We start from the raw sequence: 18,577 nt of genomic DNA, 5'->3' as shown, positions 1-18,577 counted from the left end.
TTGAATTATGCTAAAACTGCCACCTAAGAAGCGTTTACTTGAACCAATCAAAAACAAATGGTCATCTGTCAAGTCTCTAAGAATGGAAACTTCATATTTGTTATCTTTTGAATTAGGTTTATCCTGATTGTTAAATTGTCCTGATTGTTTTGGTTTGATTTAAGGCCATTTATTCTTATAGTCATGAAGAATTCTTCACTTTTACTAATAAAATCTCTTGAAGATAATTTAAAAAAACTTTTTGTTCTCAGTTCTTCTTTTCAACCTGAGCAATCTTAACTCTATTATAATAATCACACTTTAGGTATAGCCCTTACACTTAAATGGAAGATTTCAAGCTGAGCAGGATACTTGCATGTTATTTATTCATTGCACATACCTTGAAGTATGGAATTGATTAAAATGTTGAACTTATTATAAATGTCATACACTCCTGTTAGAAGCATAATGTGTAACTACAAGCTATGATCCTTGCCCAGGCTAACAGTCCACTGTTTACCAGGAATGGAGACTAGAGGCACTGGTTCTGTACATTTATTCACTCCTGTCCCACCACCTCCACCTCCTTCTTGCTGGAAGGGAACAATGGAACTGAAGCAATTTAACCTTTCATTAAAAAAAAAAAAAATTTTTTTTTTTCCATTTTAAGTACAGCAAGCATGTTAAACTCAAAGACCAACATGGGCCAAATAAACAAGGTTTAAGTTCATGTGGGCCACAAAAAAACAAAAGCTTCAATTTTCATAGAAACGTAGGCTTATTTCGATAGAGACATGCTGAATACAAAGGGCTGACATAAATGAGTAATCATTAACATAAAATAATAGAACATTTTACTAAAAATTAATATTTTTTCTTGGACATTAACTTATCAGACACTGAATAACTGCAAAAATTAATAAGTGTAACACAAATAAACCTATTTTTCTTGTTCCCTGAAAGCAGGATATTTTCTGTTGCACACATCAAACAAGTCAGTTCAAGACTAATGACATGGTTATTGGCTGCTAGTATTAGTGGAGAGAAATGGTGCACCTACGATTGATTGTAAGGCATGTAAGGGAAATGAATGCAACATGATTATAGTAATCAGTCATTAGCGAACGTTGTAGTTCTTTATTAATAATTATGTATAACAGGATATTGTAAAAATTAAGTTACAAAATTTTTATTAAAATATTTCTTACATACCGTTATATTGGCTGGGCCGCAAAAATATTCATTGTTGGCTGCATGTGGCCTGCAGGCTGAGAGTTTGACATGTTTGAAGTAGAGTCTTGGAAAGTGCATTCATTTACCAAACACCTAACATTTATAATGTATCATGAAGTATATACGAATAAAAAAGGCTTGGCCCTACCCTCAGGGAATATGAAGGGGGGAATGGAGATGTAGTTGATCTAGTTAAGCTTTGCATTTTTAAGAAACAGACTAGTCCTGGCTCTTCCTAGTTTTCCTGATACAACTAGCTAGGTGGAAGGGAAAGCTGGTAAGAGATTTGTTCTTTTTCTTGATATAGGTAGGTCAGTGATTACACCAAACGTCCAGGAGGTACCGTATTTTTCGGACCATAAGACACACCGGACCATAAGACGCACCAGTTTTTAGAGAAGGGAAATGAAGAAAAAAAGATTCTGAAACAAATAGTGTCCTAAAATATTTTATGTGCATTAAAACCCAACATCACAGTCATAAACACATGTAATCAACCCTGTAAAGTAAACAGCAGCATTTAGAACCATTTTAGAGCCGGGCAAGCACACAGAGACCACACAGAGCCGGGCAAGTAAAAAAACTTTTTTTTTACAGTATATGTGTAGGCTATATTTGGACCATAAGACGCAGGGACTTTTCCCCCCCACTTCTGGGGGGGGAAAGTGCGTCTTATGGTCCGAAAAATACGGTAATTCTTAAGAGATTTATTGCAAATGTAAGTGTGCAGGTCTACTTTTTCCAGTGTTCTCTTTGATGGCCATCTGTATTTTTCAGTATTGAACACTGAGTAATGGCTATGCAGATGCAGCTTGAAGCAAGTGCAGATACTTCAGTGGAAGAAGAGAGCTTTGGCCCACAACCTATTTCACGATTAGAGGTAATGTGTTTAGTTGCTAACTTGGAAATTTTAAAGCTGGTCGAGATTCTTCTACTGATTGGGAAAAATCACAGCCTTTATATAAACCATTAGAGGCCCGGTGCACAAAATTTGTGCATGGGTGGGATCCCTACGCCACCATACGGTTCCCCTCACCCTTTTTCCTTCCCTCCCTTGCTGCTGTATGGCAGGCGGGCAGCTGGCCGATTGGGGCCTGTTGGCAGCTGGGGAGAGACGGGGCACAGGAGGTACCCTCAATCCTTGGCCCTCCTGGGAAAGGGGTTGCATCTGCTGCCACCCACCCCCTAGTTCCCTGTCCCAGCCAGGGCCTGCCAGCCAGGGGGAGGTAGTGCAGGAGGTTGGCTCAATGGCAGCACCTGCATTGAGCGTCTGCCCCCTAGTGGTCAGTGTGCATTGTAGCGACTGGTCATTCTAGTCGTCATAACAGTCACTTAGGCTTTTATATACATAGATTGCTTTGCTACCTATGATCAGTACCCAAATTAGTTTTCAGAAGGGTTGTCAAAGATCCTGTGGAAAGGCTTAAGATAGTTGCAAAATATAACAGAGCAGATCTCTTTTGTCAAGAATTCTCCTGCACTTTGTCACTTTTCTTTCCCAGAGCTGGATTGTCAGAAATGAAGAAGCCCTAGCGTCCCATGGTAGAGTCTGCTGTTTGTACTAAGTATTAAACAATAGTTGTATTAAACTGTCCAGGAAATTACAGTGGCCTGACTGGTTGTGCAGACAGGAAAGACCCAGATATGTGCTGAAGTTACTAACAAGACAGCTGTCATGGTCAAGGAGAAGGTCATGTAGTTATCCTATATAATAAAAGCCTAATATTGCTAAGTCTGGTCAGCCAGTCAACCAATCAAATAATAATATGCTAAGGCCCCTCAACCTCTGGCTGTGGTGTGCACTGACCACCAGGAAGCACACAGTTGTCTGGTTGACCAGTTGCTATGACTTGCACTGACCACCAGGGGCAGATGCTCTGGTAGGTTAGCTTGCTGCTGGGGTCTGGCCAATAGGTACTGAGCAAGATGGACTGGACACATCCTGGAGCCCTCCGTAGTCCCTCCCGGCTGGCCACTTCCTGCGTTCCTCCCCAGCCCTGATCGTGCACTGGTGGGGTTTCTCGGCCTGGCCTTCGCACTCTTGCAATCTGGTGCCCCTCAGGGGATGTCGGAGAGCCAGTTTCAGCACCATCCCATGGGCCAGATTGAGGGACCCCACTGGTGCACGAATTTATGCACTGGGCCTCTAGTTAAGGTATAAGAGTCCAGCTCTAATTCAGGAATCTGCATAAGAACATCAAGCACCAAAGCCAGGGCCTTGCAGGTTTCTGCTCATTGTACGAAGACCCCAGTGTGAATGCTGATACATAGGCTGAAGTAGAAGGAAAATTAGAGAAAGCCTTCATTTTTCTGTCTCTTTGTGCATGTTCTTTCCATCCCCGGCTAAGCTTCAAGACTCAGAAGTTACAAATAGGTTTGTGATGGTACAAGCACACATGTGCATTGCTTATCGCCTAAATACTAATAGCAGACATGGTTTCTATGGGCAAGTATTATTGTCTCCTCTCCCAGATCTTCCCTGATTCCCTAATACAGTCACATACCTCCACTAACTCACACTCTCCCAGAAGTCACGCTTTCAGTGGCTAATGAAATCAAAGCTGTCTTTGGGAGAAAGAAGTGATATACAAGTCTGTGACCAAAAGCAATTTTCCCCCTTCTCAGTGTCAATGGTTAGAGTAGAGCTTTCTAGTCATTGTATTACAAAAAGTCGTTTTTACTACAAAAAGATAGTGCTCCCCTCAGCTCTGGGGCAGCCTCATCTACTAACCCCAGTTTGGTGTAAAAAAAATATAATTTTTTATGTGTGCTTGATGTAAAAAACATTGGGAGATACTGGCTTAAAGTGGCCCTTTTTAGGACCCAGGTTCTCAAAGTTCATTTAAAGTCCCAGTTATAAAAGGTTGAGAGTTACAGATTTGTTTCCAGTAGTTGGAAGTTACTAATTTAATCCACTTAATGTATGTGGGATAGTTCTAGTTTAAAATTCCTAGTTTTGGTAATTAAATACCTTATATTTAGGGCACACTTTTTAAAGCTTTTGTATTCTAAACAACCCTGTGAGTAGGTAGGACAAATTATCCAGATTAGACAGACGAGAAAACTGAAGTTTAAATTAATCCCTGGTTTTCTTCTTGTAGCAATGTGGCATAAATGCCAATGATGTGAAGAAATTGGAAGAAGCTGGATTCCATACTGTGGAGGCTGTTGCCTACGCACCAAAAAAGGAGCTAATAAATATTAAGGGGATCAGTGAAGCCAAAGCTGATAAAATTCTGGTAAGTACTGCTTCCGTGCCCTCGGAGGCATTAAAGGGAGGAATACCAAAGGGTATACAGTGAAAGGTGGTAGTCTTGCTGCTTCATCCCTTGGTGTGCCATCTTGTTCCCCTTTCCAGGGGTGACTGCATTCCCGGTTATGTCTGTATGTGCCTTCTTGCATAGACTGGGATTTTCTCTAAGGAATTGCAGTATCATGGGTAATGCATAAATACTGCCAAGTTGACTACTAACAGTGAGTGAGTGGTATTTACCTTATCTTTCTAGATATTTGATCTCATGCCTTAGAAATATTCTTCAGAATGCAGCCATTTAAAACAGTTTCAAAGAATATTCATTGACAGGATAACGTTCCTGATTCAAAAAATGTTAACAAAACGTGTGTGCGCGCATATATATATATATATATATATATATATATATATATATATATATATTTATATGCATACACACACATATATATATATGCTTGATTTTTTTCTTTTTAAAATGTGTACTTATATATGTATAGCACATACACTAGGGATAAATACACTAAAATATTAATTTAACTTCTGATGGTAAGGACATAAGCAATTTTTATTTTTGTCTCAATTTTCTGAGACTTATAGACACAGACAACATGTTTTCTATAATAAACATGTTTTACTTTCAAATAGAGAAGCTGTTTGAATTGCTTGAATATTAAAGTCATATTAATTAGGCTCTCAGTGTATATAATCTGTTAGCTAATCATAGGAAGATTCTTTAATAATGACAAGAGGGTGTGATTTCAAATCATGTGCTTAGTTTTTTTTTTTATGTCTTAATAAATGACATAAAAGTGATTTTACTGGCTTACTTGAAGTGAGGTAGTAACTTAATCCCTTATAAAGCACTTTAACTTTGAAATCTCATCTCTTTTATATATATTATCCCTTGATCTTCATAACAGCAATGAGAAAGATAGGCAGAACCTGCATTACTTGTTTTGCTTCTGGTTATCTACATAACACATAGTTTTACACAATTTTTCTCTGAAAAGTAATCTTGAAAAACTAGAGAATCTTCCAAAAGAATGTATCCTTTGTTCTTGGGTAGTTTCAATACATGTAGTTCTGCTATGTGACTTACTCAAATTGGCAGTATTTGAGATTTATGTATACTTATTTAATATCTTACACATAAAATATATATACAACACAGTAATTGTTTTATTGGTTATTATACTAAGAGCTTTGAATTTTTAAGCATTGGCAGGGCTAGTCCTCCATGTATTTATTACTCTGTAATATAAATTTAGTCAGGACTCAAAAATCATAAGGAATTCTTAATTTAAGAGGAAAGATGCTGTCATTTATTGGATTATCCAAATAAATAAATGTTTGAAGTGGTGACTTAATTGGAAATAAGAGTTCTGAGTCCCCAATACCTTATTGAAAGATTGTGATATTGAATGAGCCAGTAGGTGTCCCTGTTGTTTCTTTTTGAACATCGGTGTTTGTGACTGGACACATCCTGGCAGGATCTTTATTTATGCCTTGTCAGACTGTACTTTCAGAAATGAAATCAATGTTTTGGTGTAAACATACGCACCTGTAATAAGTGAAATGATATGTGCAACATGATAATAGATAAGTCTTTTTACATTTTTGTTCTTTTGATCTCAGACATTTTATATTCTGAATTTCTGGTGACTAAAAATTATACTATTTACTTTAAAAAGGCTAAAGAACATTTTTTTTTCAGTACTGTGGCTATTCCCTTCCATTCCCCCCAATCTTTGGAATTGAGATTTTCAGCAAGAATATCCATTGTCACAGTGGAGAAAGGAAACTATCCAGAATTATTTATTCATTTTTATTATTATTAAATTTATTGGTGTGACATCCTATATAATAAAGAGCTAATATGCAAATAGTTGTCACGCCCTCACACCTTAATGGCTCAGGCACTCAACACTTGGGAGAGAGGAATGGGGCCCAACCAGGCTGTGGCTGGGGAAAGGAACAAGCCTCCTGCTCTGTGGTCCCAGGCGCCAGCGGCTGCACCTGCAGCCTGGGAGAGGCACAAGCTACACGCCCCGTGGTCTGGGCACCAGCAGCTGGGCCTACGGCCCGGGAGAAGGACAACCCCTCCCCCCCCCGCCATGGTCCCAGGTACCAACGACTGCGCCTGCAGCCCAGGAGAGGGACAAGCCGCCCGCCCTGCAGTCCTGGGCACTTGTGGCTGCGGCCCGGGCGAAGCCACCCACCCATGGTCTTCTGTGTCTGTGGCCGGCCTGGGAAAAGCCAGCCTGGGTCCTGGGTGCCTGTAGCCAGCCAGAGGGAGGGAAGTCCGGATCCCAGGTGCCTGCGACTGGCTGGAGGAAAAAATCCTGGGTCCTGGGTGTGTGGTGAGGCAGAGGCGGTTAGGGGCAGTCAGGCCAGCAGGGGAGCAGTTAGGGCAATCAGGCTGGTATGGGAGCAGATAGGGGCTATCAGGCAGGTAGGCACGTGGTTAGGAGCCAGCGGTCCTGGATTGCGAGAGGCACTTGGGCATCCCCCGAGGGGTCCTGAATTGGAGAGGGTGCAGGCCCGGCTGGGGGACCTCTCCCTTCCTTGCATGAATTTCGTGCAACAGGCCTCTAGTCTAGATATAAAAAGCCTAAGCAACCGTTTGACCATCCAACTATAGCTATGACGAGCAATGAGCACCAGGGACCAGATGCTACAATCAGTAGCTATAATGTGCACTGACAGCCAGGGGGCAGACACTCAATGCAGGAGCTGCTGAACTGCGGTGACTTGGCAGCTGTGGTTCTTGGGTGATGCACCCCAGAGGAGGGAGCCTGATCCTGGGGTGTGTCACCCAAGAACTGCCCTCACAATCAGGGACCCCTTGGGGGATGTTGGAGAGCTGGTTTTGGCCAACCCGCACAAATCCATGCACTGGGCCTCTAGTTAATAAGATTATATGGGTCCAAGTATACATTTCTGTGATATATGATCTGTGACCTTGAGAATATTATGCTTAGCAAAAAGAAGTCAACCAGAAAAAGCAAAGAACCATATGATTTCATTCATGTGGGGTATAAAACTGAAACTCATAGACACAGACAACAGAATGGTGGTTACCAGAGGGAAGGGGGTTGAGGGAAGGGTAGTAAAAGGAAATTGTCATTGGCTTTTGTTGAACTATTCTTTCTTGCTTGGTATACTACCATGGCACTGATCGATTCAGCAGATATTTTTAAAAAATATTTTCCTGCCAAAACCGGTTTGGATCAGTGGATAGAGCATCGGTCTGTGGACTCAGGGGCCCCAGGTTCGATTCTGGTCAAGGGCATCTACCTTGGTTGCGGGCACATCCCCAGTGGGGGGTGTGCAAGAGGCAGCTGATCGATGATTCTCTCTCATTGATGTTCTAACTCTCTATCCCTCTCTCTTCCTCTCTGTAAAAAAATCAATAAAATATATTAAAAATAAATAAATAAAATGAAAAGAAGGTAAAACATCTCCTGAGTTTTCTCAACATTTTATTAAAATTTTTTAACTTATTGCAAAGCTGAAAGAATTATATAGTGGACAGTCATATACCCACCACCTGGACTATAACATTAACATCTATACTAATAAAAAGGGTAATATGCTAATTAGACTGGGAGACTGGACATGCTCCTACCATCCGACTTCCTTCTGGACAGAGCCACAGTGGTGGGGGCCAAGGCAGAGGTGGTTAGGGCGATCAGGCCAGCAGGGGAGGGCAGTTGGGGGCCATGAAGCCAGCCGGGGAGGGCAGTTGGGGGTCATCAGCAATCAAGCCGGTAGGCAGTCAAGTGGTTAGGAGCCAATGGTCCCAGATTGTGAGAGGGATGTCCGACTGTCGGTTTAGGCCTCATCACACAGGGGCCTAAACTGGCAATTGGACATTCCCTGAGGGGTCCCGGATTGGAGAGGGTACAGGCCAGGCTGAGGGACTTCTCCCCCTGCTGTGCATGAATTTTGTATACTGGTTCTCTAGTCTATACATATATATAAAGGCTAATATGCTAAATGTCCTTCTCACTATCCAACTGGTCGCTATAATGTGCACTGACCACCAAGGGGAAGACCCTCAATGAAGGAGCTGCCCTGGTGCACACTTGACATTTACAGAGAAACTGGCAGCACGGACCTGATGGACAAAGCAATACTCCGCTTCTCCCAAGTGGGACACGGGGAAGTAAAAGGTGAAAGAAAAGGAATAGCTGGCAGAGGTGGGGAAGAAGACATCAGCAGCGACAGCCCATCACATCACAGCCGTGGCTGCTGTGACCCCGTGGCCAGCCCGGAGACAGGCGCTGTGGGGCCTGGTAATGACGCCACGTAGCAATGCCCAGCTTCCTCTCCTTAGCGACTGGCCTCCTCGGAGTTTCTGCACCCCAGGGTCATGACTTGCTTTGTACCCCGGTGGAAACATTTACACTTTAATCAAATGTCTGTGAAGTGTTTTCCTGTGCCTCATCTCATTTGATCCTCACAGAAGTCCTGAAGTGAGTAGATAGGAGACTAGCTAGAATCCTATTTTCATTAGCCAGGAAATGGAGATTTAGAAAGCTTAGAAACTTGACCCAACTGAAAAGAAGTAAGAAATGGTGGAACTTGAAAATGACTTCATGTTTTCTCACTGCACAGAATATAGTCAAACACTGCTGCAGTTAAATATTTTATCCTTTGTTCTCCCTGCATGACCTACAATAATAATCTGCTTTGTGTTGATATTTACTGCTGTGTTGCTGACAGTTACCTGAAAGAGAAGTTGGGGTGCTTCACTGGGCTGGGAAAAGTTTAGCTAAATCAGAACGTAGGTCTAATTAAGCAAGTTTATTCTATATATACAAAAGGCTAAGTTGACTCACACATGCGCAATACATATAAAGCTCTCTGGCACCAATCACACCCATGTGTTTCCATCTGTCATTGTCGATCATGAACTTGGTTGACACTTCTATTATAGAGAAAGGGCGAATAGCGCTATTAAAATATTTATTCTAATTAATGTTCTTTCATTGTGCACATATTTGTGCACCAGGCCACTAGTTTTAATATTCTTGCTTTATCACTTGTTTATCTTTCTATCCAGCAGTTAATCCATCTTGGATTTTTTTATGCTTTTCAAAAAAAGTTGCAGGTATTAATACATTTCTCCCTAAATATTTTAGTATACATTAAGTAGATTTCAATATTGGTATATAAGCTTCTTCCCCCCTTTCTTTGATATTTTTATTTCCTAAATCTACTAAATCTTCATTCATCCTGAAGATTAGTAGAAGTTACAGGAAAAAGGGAAGAAATTCTCAGAGAAATAATACCAGAGAAATTGACAGAGTTAAAGAGAAGCAGAAGTCTTATATAGTAATACCCCATAGACTATCAAAAACGAACACCTAGACAGATCTGTGTGAAATTTCAGTATAACATTCATAAAGAGAAGGTTCTGAAAGATTTCAGAGAGAAAAAAGTAAGTGACATCTAAAGGAATGATCATCAGAAATCCGGGTGAGAGAAGCAGGTAGAGCTCTGAGGGAGAATAATCTTAACATTATTAACATTATTAATCCAATATTAGTGCAGATTAAAACAGTTTCAGAAATGTAAGAATTCAGAACATTTTTTCTCATCCATTTTTTCTGAGGAAGTTACTTGAGGATATACTTTACCAGATTTTAAATGGAAAAACACGGGATCTAGGTTAGAGTGGCTCCAACTCAAGTACTCAGGGAAGGAGGCCCAGGATGGGAGCTGACCTGGAGAGCGGAAAGTGAATTGGAGAAGGAAAGAAGATCTCAGAGGGGGGGAAGGGGTTAAGTGTGAATACATAGTGAGATCGAGCTGTTGGAAAATTTGAGGAATGATGTTAGAGAATACTAGACAAAGATGTGGCTCAGATATAAAAGCAGGGTAAAATGGAGCATTATTTTGAAACTGTTGTAGTATAAAAAAAGAATTCATTTGAATTTGACAGTAGAAATTTTTGAGAGGCATAATGTAACAAAAAATTGCATTTCTATCACACTATTTGGTTCTGCAATGAATTATGTGTACAAAACTAATATAAACATTGTAGTGAATTTTTTCCCATTATATTTCTGTCCCCTATCTTATTAATTAGTGCTTTCATCTTATTTCTTTCTTTCTGCTTATTTGGTTTCTTCTTTTTCCAGTATCTTAAGATGGACATTTAGGCAATTTAAGATTCTCCTAGCCCTGGCCAGTGTGTTCGGTGTTAGAGCGTTTGCCCATGCACCAAAGGGTCTCGGGCTCAGTTCTAGGTCAAGGGCAAGCACCTGGGGCTGGTCCTGGCACATGCAGGAGGCAATCAAGGAAATCATTCTATGTGTCTCTTTCACATCCATGTTTCTCTCTCTCTCCCCTCTTCCTCCCTCCCTCCCTTCGACTCTCTAAAAAGAAATGGAAAAAATATCCTCAGGTGAGGATTTAAAAAAGGGGGGGGGGTTTCTAATATAGGTGTTTATAGCCACAGATTTCCCTTTACACACTGCTTTTGCTGTATCCCATAAGATTTGATGTTTGTGTCTTTATTTTTAGTCATCTCAGAGTATTTTCCCTAGAGATTTCTTGGATTCATTGGTTATTTAGGATTGTGATATTTTATTCTCACATGTTTGTGAATGCATTTATTTTTAAATTTTGAAATCAACTGATTGACTGATTATTGAAGATGTATAAGTAACTACAACATAGGATATAAAATGGGTCGCAAAAAAATAAAAGGTGAAAGAAAAGGAATAGCTGACAGAGGTGGGGAAGTAGACATGGAAGGAGAAGAGATCAAAGGACAAATGTCCTCATTTAACAAAGTAGATAGAAAGTTGTGTAATCTGTGGTTGATGGTACAGAAAATTAAGGTTTAAATCTGTTTTGGACCTTATACTGTATTGTCACATTTGTCATAAATCACCTGAAGCATATATGTGTGGGTCTGTAATAGTTTTTTAAGTACATGAATGTATTGCTTGAATTGGCAATTTAAACATTAATCTTCATGGAGTCTCTAAATTAGCTTATCCTTTAGTTGCCAGAGAGATAAAATAATCCTAGAACTACTAGTATTTTGATGACTTCTTAAATAGAAATCATAATGGGAATTTGCTAGATGTTGTCTATTTTATGCCTGGTTCTTGTTTTGGTAAGCTATTTTTGTTGATTTGACATTGCTTGTTTTTCCCAGACGGAGGCAGCTAAATTAGTTCCAATGGGTTTTACCACTGCAACTGAGTTCCACCAAAGGCGATCAGAGATCATACAAATTACTACTGGCTCTAAAGAACTCGACAAACTACTTCAAGGTGTAGTAATTCCTTGTCCTATTTTGTGAACTGCAGTTAGCAAAGGATCCAGGTCATAGAACAAAACTAAAGTATATGGGTAGGACTAATGTGTTAGATCTGATTAAGAGATAAGAAAAGTATCCACATTGATGAAGTAAGACTGCTGCAGGGTGGGACCTGACTTGTAAAATGCTAACGTGATCTGCCAATTAAATAATTTAATCTCCATTTAATATTGCATTCAGAGAGTCAGCTCCCTCTGCCTAAAGCAATCATTTTAATCTTCTACTTTAATACACACAAGTTTGAGAATCTGATGGCTGATTAAAACACTCCATATTTACTCCTGGCTGGTTTTGCTCAGTGGATAGAGCACTGGCCTGCGGACTGAAGGGTCCTGGGTTTGATTCCGGTCAAGGGCACATGCCCAGGTTGCGGGCTCAGTTCCCCAATAAGGGATGCGTAGAAGGCAGCCAATCAATGATTCTGTCATCATTGATGTTTCTACCTCTCTCTCCCTCTCCCTTCCTCTCTGAATCAATAAAAACATATTTTTTTTAAATAACCACTCCATGTTTGAATACTGCACTCTAGTTTACACTAAATCTTTATTATTTTATGGAAAGCTGTAGTTTCGTTTATGCTTTTATTTTTAAATTTTAGAGAGTGAGGGAGAAAGAACATCGATTTGTTGTTCCACTTTTATTTTTGTTTTTTATTATTTTTTTCCCTTTTTTCTTTTTGTTGTTCCACTTACTTATGTATTAATTGATTGATTCTTGTATGTGCCCTGACCAGGGATCTAATCGGCAACCTTGGTGTATTAGGATGATGCTCTGACCAACTGAGCTACCCAGCCAGGGCAGAAAACTAGTTTTTGAACTTTTAAAAGCATTGCTGTCCTAAGTTAGATGTGATTCTTATTGCTTCCCCAAATATTTAAGCATTCAAGTTATCTTTTTATAGGGTACAAAATATCCTGAGTTTAGGAGTCACACTTAAATTTAAGTGTTAGCCCTCCCCTCTGCACCTCTGTATCATCCTGTAAATATCTTTCTGATGAGCTCCAAGAACGTTTCTATGATTATTGTTTCTAAACATTTGTATTGTGCTAAGAGGTGTTTCTATTGCTCTGTTAGGAGGAATTGAAACTGGATCCATCACAGAGATGTTTGGAGAATTCCGAACAGGGAAGACCCAGATCTGTCATACATTGGCTGTAACATGCCAGGTGAGCTGCTGGGCCTCTAACTAATCAAACCAGCAAGAAGTTATTTCCACTGTTTTCAAGCATCTGTTGGGATGGATATTAAGGCACTTTCTCTGTTCTCAAGAATCCCATGTGTTACTTATAAAATAGATTCCTACTGCAAAATTCTTCCAATTCATAGAAACTTTCAGATCATTGACTTTAATACTTTCTTACCACCCACCAAGCCTCCGTGGCTTTATCTTCCCTTTTTATGATTCATCATTAAAGTCATTCCTTTACCACCCTGGCCAGTGCAGGTCAGTTGGTTGAGCGTTGACCCAGGAACCAGGTTATGGTTTGATTCCCAGTCAGGGCACATGCCCAGGTTTCAGGCTCAATTCCAGTGTGGGGTGGGCAGGAGGCAGCTGATTAGTAATTCTCTCCCATCATTGGTGTTTCTATCTCTCCCTCCCTTCATCTCTGAAATCAATAAAAATATATTTTTTAAAAGTATTCCTTTACCAATACTCTCAGATTTATATCTGACTAGAGGCCCGGTGCACGATATTCGTGCACGGTGCGGGGGCGGGGGGGTGTCCTTAAGCCCAGCCTGCAACCTCCCCAATCTGGGACCCCTCGAGGGATATCCAACTGCTCTCTCTCACAATCCAGGACTGCTGGCTTTCAACTGCTCGCCTGCTTGCCCCTAACCGCTTCTGCCTGCCAGCCTGATCACCCCCTAACCACTTCTCTGTCAGCCTGACTGATGTCCAACTGCTCCCCTGCCAGCCTGTTTGCCCCCAACTTCCCTTCTCTGCCAGCCTGGTCCCCCCTCAACTGCCCTCCCTTGCTTGCCTGATCACCCACAACTGCCCTCCCTTGCAGGCCTGGTTCCTCCCAACTGCCCTCCCCTGCTGGCCATCTTGTGGTGGTCATTTTGTGTCCACCTGGTGGCAGGATCTTTGACTACATGGGGGCAGCTGTCTTGATCTTGTGTGTTGGAGTGATGGTCAATCTTATTAGATAGGATACTTGCTATATTGCTATTGCCTAAATCAGTGCATGGCATTCAGTAACTGCTTGACTGGATGGAGATGATAGAATGGATATCCTAAGGCATATCTGATATAAAGTAAATGGTATGGAGGAAATAGTGTAACTGTTTAAGGAAGAGAGAAGCATTACCTCACCCTAGAATAATCATGGAATACTTTATGGAGAAAAGAGATTGGACTACACTTCTAGAGAATACTAAATTTGAGCAGGTAAAGAAATTTAAAAACATTTAACTATAGGGAATGGTATGAACAAAAGTGCAGGGATCAGGGAGACATATGTATTGAGGAGAAGACAATAAATAAACCTGTTAACTGAGTTCAGAGGTTTTATTTAGAAAAGTTGTAGGATATAAACCTTAAAAGGACAAATCAAGACCAGATTTTGATCTTAGTGTAAGAAGCTTACACTTGATTTTGTAAAGAGTGGAGTTTATTCAATGTTTCCAACTAAAGAGGAACACGAGCAAAATTTTCAGCAATATTCTGGTAACAACCTATTGAATGCTTGAAAGGAGAGGCAAGAGCTAAGGATATTTGATGTGTGATTACTACCAGCATTAGCTCATCGGGACTAAACTTTAAAAGTGCCACTGAAAGCTCTAGCCAATTTGGCACAGTGGATAGAGTGTCAGCCCGTGGTCAGAAAGGTCCTGGATTTGACTCCAATCAAGGTCCATTTCCATGGTCCAACTCTTCTGTTATAATCTTTTGGGGCTTTATTACAGTTTTAGGTATTCGAAGAAAATAGCATTTAAAAAAATTCCTTTTTATTAAAAATTTAGAAAACACACACATTGATTTGTTGTTCCACTTATGTATGCATTCATTGGTTGATCCTTGTATGTGCCCTAACTGGGGATTGAACCTGCAACCCAGGGGTATCAGGAACAATGCTCTAACCAATTGAGCCACCTGGCCAGAGCAAAAACGGCATTATTTTAATCTAGATAGATAATACTCATTTCTCCCGGGGACACAACTTATTAATGGAGTTCAAGAATAACTGAAATGAAATGTGCTTTCTTACATATATAGTACCTTTCCATCCTAGTGTGAGTCCTTATCCTCTCAACAAAATAATAATAGTTCGTGGAACTTATTTATAAATTTAGACATCAAATATAAATTTTCTTTTGTTTTTTTTTCCCCTTACAAAACAAATTATGAACAGTCCTTCATAATTTATTCTGTATTTTAAGTAGCACTTTATCAAAAAATGATGTTTTTATTTTAGAGAGAGGGAAAGAGAACCATTGATTGGGTTATCTCCCATACCTGCCCCAACCGGGGATCAAACCTGCAACCTAGAGTATGTGCCTGACCTGGAATAGAACCCCCCATCTTTTGGTATATGGGATAAAGCTCCAGTCAACCAAGCCACCTGGCCAGGGCAACTGCTGCCGCTAAAAACAGTATGTTATAAAAATAAGGATTTTTGCCTGGCTGGCATGACTTAGTGGCTGAGCAGCAACCTATGAAGCAGGAAGGAGGTCACGATTTGATGTCTGGTGGTTGGAGCACATGCTGAGGTTGTGGGCTTGGTCCCCTTTGTGGGACAGGCAGGAGGCAGCAAACCAATGATTCTCTCTTATCATTGATATTTCTCCCTCTCTGAAATCTATAAACATATATATTTTTAAAAATAAGGATTTTGTTAGGACCGTGTGTATTGCATAGGGTTCACATTTTGTGTGTGTGTGCGTGTGTGTGTGTGTGTACACGTACATACACATACATACTAAGGGCCCAGTGCACGAAAATCATTGGGGGAAGGTCCCTCGGCCCAGCCTGCCCTCTCTCACATACTAAGAGCCCTCAGGGGATGTCCTACTGACAGCTTAGGCCTGCTCCCCGTGGGCCTAAGCCACAGTCTGGACTCCCTCTGTGGGAGGCAACCGGACTGATCAGGGGAAGGCACCAGCCCCATCCCCCTGCTGCTGCAGCCACCGCCAGTCACTGCAGCCACCAAGTTGTTTTAATCGACACGGACTCCAGTCCCTTCACCATGAAAAAATGACAACTTTCTTACGCATTTTCAAGATGTGTCTTTCATAGGATCTACATCTTTCTTTTCTTTTCTTTTTTTTCCCCCCCTCACCTGAGGATATGTTTCCATTGACTTTTAGAGAATGTGGAAGAGAAACGGAAAGACAGAGAGAAACATCAAAGTGAGAGGAACACTTTGATTGGTTGTCTCCTGCATGAGCCTGGGTCCCAGCCAGGGAGGAGCCTGCATCCTAGATACATGCCCTCGGTTAGAATCGAACCCCGACCCTGCGGTCAGCAGGCCGAGGCAGTATCCACTGCGCCAAGCTGGCTAGGGCAGGATATGGCATTTCTTCGCCCTCCAGCAGCAGACTCGCTTTTTCCTCCAGGAGTGTGGTGGAAAAGCCCTAGATCACCTTTTTGGATTCTGATACTCAAGTTACTAAGAATATTATCAATGGCAGCGCTCAGGGAGCTTAGCCAATGAGTGGTCAGAAAAGGTGTTTCCTCTGTAGTTCACATAGATCGCCAATCGCTGGCTCTGCCCCTGCCAAGGCCTACAGTCTCGGGGCCTTGGCAGGGCCCCCCAGTTCCCTCCAATTGCCAGCTCCGCCCCTGCCCAGGTCTCAAGCCTTGATTGTTGTTGTTATCACTGGGAGGAATTAACCTCCAGGCCAACTGGCTGTGAGGATCAGCTATGTCTATGCTAGGAGAACTTTTTTTTTTTTAATTGTAGTTTTGAAATTATTGTGTGAGGCAGCAGTTTAGTGTTTACCTATGCTGCCATCTTGGTTTCTCTTCTTTTGCTTATTTTTAACATCTATATGTACTATTGAAACAAACACCTTTCTTTCTTGTTCATACATTAAATTTGCTAGGGATGCCCTTAGGGCATTGCCAAGTTCCTTCAATAACCCAGAGAAAGGAACTATTCAGTAAAGTGAAGTGTAAAAGTGGTTTGGTCGTGCTAAAATTAATTGAATATTGGATCAGGCTCTCTTACTTATTAAAGCTAAGGTAAATGATCTTCCAAATATTTGTACTCTTTTTTTTTTTTTCCTTCTTTTTAAAAAAAAAATAATTTATTGAGGGAAGGTAGGGGAGGATGGGGGTAAGGGGGAGAGATCAGTCAAAGGACTTGTATGTATGCATATAAGCCTAACCAGTGGTCATGGACAATGGTGGGGGCATATCCGGGGTTTGGGATGGGAATGGGGGGATGGGGACAATTATGTGATACCATAATCAATAAAGATATTTTAAAAGGATTTTTTTATAAAAAGGTAGGGAGAAAGATAGTTAGAAACATTGATGAGAGAGAAACATACATCAGCTGCCTCCTGCACACCCCCTATTGGGGATGTGCCCGAAACCAAGGTACATGCTCTTGACCGGAATCAAACCTGAGATCCTTGAGTCCACAGGCCGACACTCTATCCAGTGAGCCTAACTGGTCAGGGCTATTTGTACTCTTGTGAGGATTGGTCAGTCTTTTGAGGGTGTGCAGTCAGAATTTTATTACTTACTTTGGACTGTATTTCCAAGCAGTCTACTCTGGCAAGATTTCTATCCTTATATGCTAAGGGACACAGTGAGCTTCATATCTATACTTCTAGCAGAGCTTCTTGGAAGGGAATGCTCTCTTTCCTATCTCTGATTGTCACTTTGAAGTGATTTTTTCCCTTTGCCTTATTGGAGAGAGGGGGGATGTGTAGAATCATGGGTAAGTTGGTCAGTTATATAAGAAGTACAGTGTTCATTTCTGCCGTTCTTTTTGTTCTCTCTAGCTTCCCATTGACCGGGGTGGAGGTGAAGGAAAGGCCATGTACATTGACACCGAGGGTACCTTTAGGCCAGAGCGGCTGCTAGCAGTGGCTGAGAGGTAGGTTACTGGATTAGGTGAGAGAAGTATGGCTGTACCTGTCACTGTCATGATTTATAGGGTTAGTCTGGTTGAACAGTGTCTTCTCTCTTTTTAAAAAAATGCCTATATACGTGTGTGTGTGTGTGTGTGTGTGTGTGTGTATTTTTTTTTTTTATTAGAGTCCCAGTGCACGAAATTTGTGCATTGCGGGGGAAGGGGGGTTCCCCTCAGCCCAGCCTGCGCCCTCTTCAGTCTGGGACACCTTGAGGATGTCCGACTGCTCGTTTAGGCCCAATCCTAAACAGGCAGTCAGACACCTAACAATCCAGGACTGCTGGCTCCCAACTGCCCACCTGCCTGCCTTCCTGATTGCCCCTAATCGCTTCTGCCTGTCCGCCTGATTGATGCCTAACTGCTCCCCTACAGGCCTGGTCCCCCCCCCCCCCCCCCAACTGCCCTCCCCTGCTGGCCATCTTGTGTCCACATGGGGGCAGCCATCTTGTGTGTTGGAGTGACAGTCAATTTGCATATTACTCTTTTATTATATAGGATAGAGGCCTGGTGCATGGGTGGGGGCCAGTGGTTTGCCCTGAAGGGTGTCCCAGATTAGGGTGGGGGTTTCTGTGGGGTGGCCTGGGAGAGGGTCCTGTGGTGGTTTGCAGGCCAGCCACGCTCCCCGGCAACCCAAGTGATGCCATGGTATCTGAGATGTATCTTCTATAATTGAAACTTTGT

General features: G+C 41.6%; 1 protein-coding gene across 4 annotated transcripts in view; it reads left to right on the top strand.

Annotated features, from left to right (window-relative positions):
- Nucleotides 1-18,577, top strand: part of RAD51 (RAD51 recombinase) — a 139,556-nt gene that overhangs the window by 115,246 nt on the left and 5,733 nt on the right. For all 4 annotated transcript variants that reach the window (XM_084904879.1, XM_084904877.1, XM_084904878.1 and 1 more), the window contains exons 2-6: nucleotides 1,990-2,092; nucleotides 4,314-4,451; nucleotides 11,643-11,760; nucleotides 12,882-12,973; nucleotides 17,766-17,860. In XM_084904879.1, the coding sequence (XP_084761005.1) occupies nucleotides 2,006-2,092; nucleotides 4,314-4,451; nucleotides 11,643-11,760; nucleotides 12,882-12,973; nucleotides 17,766-17,860 (530 nt within the window). In that variant the 5' untranslated portion in view covers nucleotides 1,990-2,005. The remainder of the gene's footprint in view (nucleotides 1-1,989; nucleotides 2,093-4,313; nucleotides 4,452-11,642; nucleotides 11,761-12,881; nucleotides 12,974-17,765; nucleotides 17,861-18,577) is intronic.

Source organism: Pipistrellus hanaki (genome assembly GCF_964339955.1).
Source record: "Pipistrellus hanaki genome assembly, chromosome: 1".
NCBI lineage: Eukaryota > Metazoa > Chordata > Mammalia > Chiroptera > Vespertilionidae > Pipistrellus > Pipistrellus hanaki.
This window is presented reverse-complemented; position numbering and strand designations above follow the sequence as displayed.